General features: G+C 36.7%; 2 protein-coding genes across 2 annotated transcripts; one reads left to right on the top strand and one right to left on the bottom strand.

The window, feature by feature from the left end:
* Positions 1–4,032: 4,032 nt before the first annotated feature.
* LOC138360914 (uncharacterized) lies at positions 4,033–5,049 on the bottom strand. Its single transcript, XM_069320439.1, has one exon. The coding sequence runs from the start codon at positions 5,047–5,049 to the stop codon at positions 4,033–4,035; it is 1,017 nt and encodes a 338-aa protein (XP_069176540.1).
* Positions 5,050–5,689: 640 nt separating this feature from the next.
* Positions 5,690–7,900, top strand: LOC138360818 (uncharacterized). Its single transcript, XM_069320369.1, has 2 exons — positions 5,690–5,836; positions 6,347–7,900. The coding sequence occupies exons 1-2, from the start codon at positions 5,690–5,692 to the stop codon at positions 7,898–7,900; spliced, it is 1,701 nt and encodes a 566-aa protein (XP_069176470.1).
* The last annotated feature ends 1,399 nt before the right edge of the window (positions 7,901–9,299 follow it).

Genomic DNA, 9,299 nt, shown 5'->3' with positions numbered 1-9,299 from the left:
GTTCTATCAGATGTTCACTAAATTCAGAGTCGGTAAGTTGTGTTTTTTCTATAATGTTGTCATTATCAGTGTCAGACATGTTGCCCGCACCTCCGAAGAAGCGAGACTGAATAGTGTCAGTCAGCCGACATTCTTATATACGCCCGGACCGCCCCCCCAAACCCTCCTCCAGGCGGGGGGTGCGCATACGTTTCTGCGCATATGAGGCTTAGCGTCGCATCTAAGATGCAACATGCGCAGAAACGTATGCGCACCCCCCGCCTGGAGGGGGGTTTGTGGGGGCGGTCCGGGCGTATATAAGAATGTCGGCTGACTGACACTACTCAGTCTCGCTTCTTCGGAGGTGCGGGCAACATGTCTGACACTGATACCGACAACATTATAGAAAAAACACAACTTACCGACTCTGAATTTAGTGAACATCTGATAGAACAAATAAAAGTATTTATTGAAAAGAATACAAAATTAAATCCTGTATTAGAAAGATATTGTGAAGTACTATATAACGTAAACCCTGAATATAAACCTGAACATCACTATCCTCCAAGAGAAGGTTATTGGGACGAAAATGCACAACTACAGCAAGGAGCCGATATCCCAATCCACATTGATCCAAGAAACTAACCCTATTACTACTGGCAACAAAAATCTTGGGAGGTAAGTAATTTGGAAAATCAAACATAACACTTCCGAATGTCGGATGTCATATTGGTACCCATCCGACCCAAAAACATATTTTAAACTGACAAGGTACCGATACCAATAACATATTTTTCCTTTTTCAGACAAAAACGAGAGAGGGAAATAGAACTACCCCCAGATCTACAGGAACGCCAGGACCATCTGGAACAAATGCGAAATCGTCTAGCAGGCCTAAGATCACAAAGAGCAGACATAATAAGAGATATAGACAGACTAAGAGGAGGGCCATTACCCCACGGAGCCCAAAAACCAACATCGACAGTTCACGAACTGATAGAAAGACTCCACAACATAAATTATCAAATAGGAAACGAACGCCTTCACATGGACACGAGACAATATGCATTAGCTCCGGATCTAAAAGCATTCCGGGAACACCCAAATCAACATCCTCATCCTGCTCAACCACACCATTCCCCAGCTGCGACGAATACAGGACTGACTCCAGTATCAGCTCGAACTCGTCAGAACACGAAAAAAACGGAGACAAACCAAATACCAGTAAAACAACCAGTTCCACGAAAAAAGGTAATATCAATTACAGCACCTTTGATGAGCAGTCAGATAGGTCAGCACAAAACAGCCTTGCAATGAAGACATAGGAATGAACATTGAAGAATATGAAAGCCAAGCAACAGAAATGAGACTAATTAAATTTGAATTATTTGAACCAATATCAGATGGAATAATAAACACATCTGGCATCCCCCGCCTAGAGACTACTATAAAGGGAGCAACCCTACAGAGATGGCTCCTCACTCAAGAGGAGACCCTGACACAAGCACTAACTGCATTCCAACATGGAAAATTTAACACCTCCTATAAATTGAAGGGACGACGACGTGTCGGTCCGTCCTGGACCATTCTCAAGTCGATTGTGAATGGTCCAGGACGGACTGAAACGTCGTCGTCCCTTCAATTTCTAGTGTGTGGTCTGGTCAACATACTTCAGCCACGTTATTGTGACTCATCGCCTGCACCTCCTATAACCCCGGCAGCTGGTACCGAGACTGGACGAGGAATGAAAAGGAGTCTGGAGGAGGACCCAGATGAAGAAAGAAATCACCGCGTTAAAAGAAGTGCTGGAGATGGAGTTGATGTTATAGGTAATTATAAATATTAATATTTTTTTGTATAATATAACTAATCCTAAACATTGACCTAAAACATATCTTAATTTACAGAACAGGGCATAGGAGTACTACATGGCAGAAGCTTTGATCCCACAACATATCCAAGACCAATACCAGTATATACATCGGTCAAAATACCCTTTATAAATAAATACAGAAGAAGAACTGGCTCATTTACAGATTACAATCCAACACTGGATTCAAAATTCATATATACACTGTTAGACCATACAACACAGTTTTATGGTCATCAGTGTACAGCCGAAAATGAAATGTATGACTACTGGGCACCAAAAGCAGCGTATGCAAAAATAATTAACGCTGGTTGGAAAATATCATTTTATAATGGTAGAACAAGATCAACAACAACAACAAGAACAACTACAGTTACACAAAGAAAAAATTATGCAATTATATTGTGGGCATTTGAAGAACCAGAAGTAGAAACAGTGAAAATACCTGTAAGAACAACAGTTGAAACTTGGACAGTAAAGGAAGATATTACAGCTATAAACTATAATTCGGCAGTCAAACAACCACGAAAATTACTAACAATCGGAGACACCTTTAGTAGAACAATAGATTGTAATAGAACATTCAAACCGGAGGTTGATGATTTCAAATGGCATGCAACACAAAAACAATCAAAACTCTTACCAACTGGAGACGCATCTTACGAAAAATGCGGTTGGCAAACAAAGAATGTGGAAAAATATCAGTATAAAGGACAAACAGAATTCTACCAAAGATATGGCTACGGTACCCCGTTGCAAAAACTAATGTTTGAAAAACAATCAGGAGACGACACTGCAACGAAACAAGAAGTAGACATTGATATTGAAAATTGGTGTACCGTAGAAATGATTTTTGAGGATATCCGAGCAGTTAACCATACCGCTCCATTTCATGGAATAAATATAAATCCTTTAGAATTAACCAAAGCACCAACATCAACAGATGCAAATAATACAACTTATACTATAACCGGTAGTATGAATGTTATCTAATATTTCATTCTTCTGATTACAGATAATATCAACAGAGGAATTGAAGAAAATATGATACACACACTACCAAAAGAAGAAGGAACATTACTCAAGATCATTGATGTTCAAATACAACATGGCCGCAAAATGGACTTCATTAAACACCTAGCCAAGAAGAACACTGAAGATATCCTTCGATCGTACTGGGCAACAGAAAATATTGTTAAATATATATTGGACTATAAGATTAAGAATACTACTATTAGGGAAATGGTGGAACAAGGCTTGGTGATGGTTACTTTAATTTACAAAACAAAACAATGGATGGTACATAAGATTAAGAAGGTAACAATGTAATGAAACAAAATATGTAATACTAACTTAAAAAATAAAAATATAACTAACTATACTTTTTTATTTAAACTTTAATTGGGATATTGGTACCTCACATGTATAACATCCAACAATTGGATTCTAATTCGGAACTACATATCGTCCGAGTATCCATTAACAGAAGTCAGAGTTTCCAAATTCCGATATCCAAAAAAAAAAAAAATTCTCTATAACCCACCCACCCAAATTTGCAAATTTCAATAAATGTCAGTCAGCCGACATTGAAAGGGTGGGTGGGTGGGTTATATTTAAACCAAAATTTTGACTTAAAAATTTCGATAAGCGCGCTTTGCGCGCAAAAAGTTCTCTTTTTTTTTGGCCGCAATAGCATCTGAGATGCGACGCTCAGCGTCATATGCGGCCAAAAAAAAGAGAACTTTTTGCTCGCAAAGCGCGCTAATTGAAATTTTTAAGTCAAAATTTTGATTATTTTTGCATACGCTGCTTTTGGTGCCCAGTAGTCATACATTTCATTTTCGGCTGTACACTGATGACCATAAAACTGTGTTGTATGGTCTAACAGTGTATATATGAATTTTGAATCCAGTGTTGGATTGTAATCTGTAAATGAGCCAGTTCTTCTGTATTTATTTATAAAGGGTATTTTGACCGATGTATATACTGGTATTGGTCTTGGATATGTTGTGGGATCAAAGCTTCTGCCATGTAGTACTCCTATGCCCTGTTCTGTAAATTAAGATATGTTTTAGGTCAATGTTTAGGATTAGTTATATTATACAAAAAAATAATATTATTTATAATTACCTATAACATCAACTCCATCTCCAGCACTTCTTTTAACGCGGTGATTTCTTTCTTCATCTGGGTCCTCCTCCAGACTCCTTTTCATTCCTTGTCCAGTCTCGGTACCAGCTGCCGGGGTTATAGGAGGTGTTAAATTTTCCATGTTGGAATGCAGTTAGTGCTTGTGTCAGGGTCTCCTCTTGAGTGAGGAGCCATCTCTGTAGGGTTGCTCCCTTTATAGTAGTCTCTAGGCGGGGGATGCCAGATGTGTTTATTATTCCATCTGATATTGGTTCAAATAATTCAAATTTAATTAGTCTCATTTCTATTGCTTGGCGTTCATATCCTACAATGTTCATTCCTATGTCTTCATTGCAAGTTATAAACCAAGGAAGACGTTCTACAAGTTCATGGCAGCTGTTCTTTACGTCAGTCTCTGTTTCTTGGCCTCCCCAAAATTTTTTGTATGTATTTACGTTTGTCATAGTGATTGTAGGTTCTTCAAATAGAACAGCAGGTGCCGACGTACAATTTGAAAATTGAAATCTATCGCTGTCACTATTCTTGGCAATAGATGTTGCTTGAAGGTTGTCCAATAATAGATTTATAATCATTGTTTTTCCTGTATTGGTTGGACCCTCTAGACATAGGATATTTTTCTTGGGATCTGTTTTGTTATAAATATACATAAAACTGGCAAAGAAACAAATCCAATTTATTTTATTCTTGTATAGAATATTCAAAATGTATTTAATTTCTATTTTGTCCTGTTGTGTTAGTGATATTGGTATATCATTTGCATATTCTTCTTTTAATCTTTCCATATACGACAGTTTTCTTAATCTTTTCAATTGTTTTCTAATCCAAATGTCATATACTGATTTCAATACTCTGTCATAGTGAGTTCCATATAATTTGAACAGAGACTCATTTATTTCTGGGGGTATTTTGACCAAATTTGATTTCTTATATGGTTTATATTTATTTAGTATGTCTTCTATTGCAGCATATTGATTTGTGAAGGATTTTGTTTTAGAGTCTTCATATTCTTTTTTTTCCTTTAATTTTGCTGCTCGCCTGTTGTTTATCATATTGTTGCAGTAGTCTAGACCTTCTTCTAATGGTAGGCATTTTTCAATGTATGATTTATGTGCTTTCAATAAACAGTGTCAGACATTTCTACGATTCAATAAGTCGTAGAAATGATTTTGGAAGATATCCGAGCAGTTAACCATACCGCTCCATTTCATGGAATAAATATAAATCCGTTAGAATTAACAAAAGCACCGACATCAACAGATGCAAATAATACAACTTATACTGTAACCGGTAGTATGAATGTAATTTAATAATTCATTCTTCTGACTCCAGATAATATCAACAGAGGAATAGAGGAAAACATGATTATCTTGAGATTATCTTGAGATGATTTCGGGGCTTTAGTGTCCCCGTGGCCCGGTCTTCGACCAGGCCTCCACCCCCAGGAAGCAGCCCGTGACAGCTGACTAACACCCAGGTACCTATTTACTGCTAGGTAACAGGGGCATAGGGTGAAAAAAACTCTGCCCAATGTTTCTCGCCGGCGCCTGGGATCGAACCCAGGACCACAGGATCACAAGTCCCGCGTGCTGTCCGCTCGGCCGACCGGCTCCGTATATGATACACACACTACCGAAAGAAGAGGGTACCTTACTGAAGATCATTGACGTTCAGATACAACATGGTCGCAAAATGGACTTCATTAAACTTCTAGCCAAGAAAAACACTGAAGATATCCTGCGATCATACTGGGCAACAGAAAATATTGTTAAATATATATTGGACTATAAAATTAAAAATACTACAATTAAGGAAATGTTGGAACAAGGTTTGGTGATGGTAACTTTAATATACAAAACAAAGCAATGGATGGTACATAAGATTAAGAAAGTAACAATGTAACCAATGCAATATGTAAAACTAACTTAAAAAATAAAAATATAACTAACGAAAGTTTCTTATTTAAACTTTATTTGGTATATTGGTACCATGCAAGTACAACATCCAACAATCGGATGTCAAATCAGAACTATATATCATCCGAGTATCCATTACCGGAAGTAAGAGTTTCCAAATTCCAATATCCAAAAACAATCAAATCTGTATAACCCACCCGCACAAATTCACAAAACTCAATAAATGTCAGTCATCCGACATTGTATATATTTAAACCAAAATTTTAAATTAAAAATTTTGGTAAGCGCACTTTGCGCGCAAAAAGTTCTCTTTTTTTTGGCTGCATATGACGCTGAGCGTCGCATCTTAGATGCTATTGCGGCCAAATAATAAATAAACATCAACATTTCGAGCAGGATACTACGACAGAACATAGTGGACATAATACTGCAGGAATGCCAAGTACAGGATGTTTCCAATGCAAGTAAACAAATTCTTGCCGGACCTTCTGGAATTCAGCACATACATGAACAAGGAGAGAAATCAATCAACAGAATTTTTAACAGCAGTGATGATGAAGTATTTGGGAGACTCGGCTACATGGAAGACAAACTTCCAGAATATGGAACCCCTAGGACCAGTTATTCTCCTGCACATCTTAAGGGGAAATATAGATCCAACATTAAAAGAAAACTTTGCTTCGAGAGTGATGAAGACATAGGAAGAGAGAATGCAAGAAAGAAAACTAATTCTGGCCCGTCTGGAAAAGGAAAAACAAAACAGATTGGAACAGAACCAGATAGCGGAAGCGATGACAGTTGCAGAAACTATGAGCGAGACTTGGGAAACAGAAGAAGATCTCCAAGAAAACATCCAGGATCCCCAACAACAACATTCTGGTCAGGAAAACTTAGAACATTCATTATCCACACAAAACAACAGTGGGGAACAAAATCAAAACGAGGAAACAAACCAAGCTTCATCTACGCAATACACGGACTCGGAACAAACCGAGAACATAAACACGTCATCTATAACTCAGATCCAAAACAAAAATCTAGAAAAGTCAGTAGAATCTTGGACTATATTGAAGCCAATCCTACAGAACGTTCAGAAGCACTTGCAACAGACGATGAAATTTATGATCAACTCAGATTCTTTTCTTATATCTGCCGTTGTGGTATCAAAACAACAACTAAAGTTGGAGTTGGAGTACCAGGATGGGATTCATTCTTAAAAGCACATAAATCTTACATTGCAAAATGCCTACCATTAGAAGAAGGTCTAGACTACTGCAACAATATGATAAACAACAGGCGAGCAGCACAATTAAAGGAAAAAAAAGAATATGAAGACTCTAAAACAAAATCCTTCACAAATCAATATGCTGCAATAGAAGACATACTAAATAAATATAAACCATATAAGAAATCAAATTTGGTCAAAATACCCCCAGAAATAAATGAGTCTCTGTTCAAATTATATGGAACTCACTATGACAGAGTATTGAAATCAGTATATGACATTTGGATTAGAAAACAATTGAAAAGAATAAGAAAACTGTCGTATATGGAAAGATTAAAAGAAGAATATGCAAATGATATACCAATATCACTAACACAACAGGACAAAATAGAAATTAAATACATTTTGAATATTCTATACAAGAATAAAATAAATTGGATTTGTTTCTTTGCCAGTTTTTTGTATATTTATAACAAGACAGATCCCCCAAAAAATGTCCTTTGTCTAAAAGGTCCAACAAATACAGGAAAAACAATGATAATAAATCTATTATTAGAAAACCTGCAAGCAACGTCAATTGCAAAGAATAGTGACAGCGATAGATTTCAATTTTCAAATTGCACATCGGCAACAGCTGTTCTATTTGAAGAACCAACAATAACCATGACAAACGTAAATACATATAAGAATTTTTGGGGAGGCCAAGAAACAGAAACTGACGTAAAGAACAGCTGCCATGAACTTGTGGAACGTCTTCCTTGATTTATAACGTGCAATGAGGACAGAGGAATGAACATTGAAGGATATGAACGACAAGCAATAGAAATGAGACTAATTAAATTTGAATTATTTGAACCAATATCAGATGGAATAATAAACACATCTGGCATCCCCCGCCTAGAGACTACTATAAAGGGAGCAACCCTACAGATATGGTTACTCACTCAAGAGGAGACCCTGACAGAGGCACTAACTGCTATCCCCCACGCATTTCAACATGGAAAATTTAACACCTCCTATAACCCCGGCAGCTGGTACAGAGACTGGACGAGGAATGAAAATGAGTCTGGAAGAGGAGCCAAATGAAGAAAGAAATCATCGCGTAAAAAGAAGTGCTGGAGATGGAGTTGATATTATAGGTAATTATAAATATTATTATTTATTTGTATACAGTAACTAATCCTAAACATTTACCTAATACATATCTTAATTTACAGAACAGGGCATAGGAGTACTTCATGGAAGAAGTTTTGATCCAACAACATACCGAAGACCAATACCAGTATATACATCAGTCAAAATACCCTTTATAAATAAATACAAAAAAAGAACTGGCTCATTTACAGATTACAATCTAACACTGGATTCAAAATTCATATATACACTGTTAGACCATACAACACAGTTTTATGGTCATCAGTGTACAGCCGAAAATGACATGTATGACTACTGGGCACCAAAAGCTGCTTATGCAAAAATAATCAATGCTGTTGGAAAATATCATTTTATAATGGTAGAACAAGAACAACAACAACAACAGGAACAACTACAAATACACAAAGAAAAAATGACGCAGTTATATTGTGGGCATTTGAAGAACCAGAAGTAGAAACATTAAAAATACCTGTTAGAACAACAGTTCAAACATGGACTGTAAAGGAAGATATTACAGCTATAAACTATAATTCGGCTGTCAAACAACCACGAAAATTACTAACAATCGGAGACACCTTTACTAGAACAATAGATTGTAATAGAACATTCAAACCGGAGGTTGATGATTTCAAATGGCATGCAACACAAAAACAATCAAAACTCTTACCAACTGGAGACGCATCTTACGAAAAATGCGGTTGGCAAACAAAGAATGTGGAAAAATATCAGTATAAAGGACAAACAGAATTCTACCAAAGATATGGCTACGGTACCCCATTGCAAAAACTAATGTTTGAAAAACAATCGGGAGACGACACAGCAACGAAACAAGAAGAAGTAGACATTGATATTGAAAATTGGTGTACCGTAGAAATGATTTTGGAAGATATCCGAGCAGTTAACCATACCGCTCCATTTCATGGAATAAATATAAATCCGTTAGAATTAGCAAAAGCACCGACATCAACAGATGCAAATAATACAACTTATACTGTAACCGGTAGTA

This window comes from Procambarus clarkii, chromosome 1 (genome assembly GCF_040958095.1).
Source record: "Procambarus clarkii isolate CNS0578487 chromosome 1, FALCON_Pclarkii_2.0, whole genome shotgun sequence".
In the NCBI taxonomy this organism is placed as follows: domain Eukaryota; kingdom Metazoa; phylum Arthropoda; class Malacostraca; order Decapoda; family Cambaridae; genus Procambarus; species Procambarus clarkii.
This window is presented reverse-complemented; position numbering and strand designations above follow the sequence as displayed.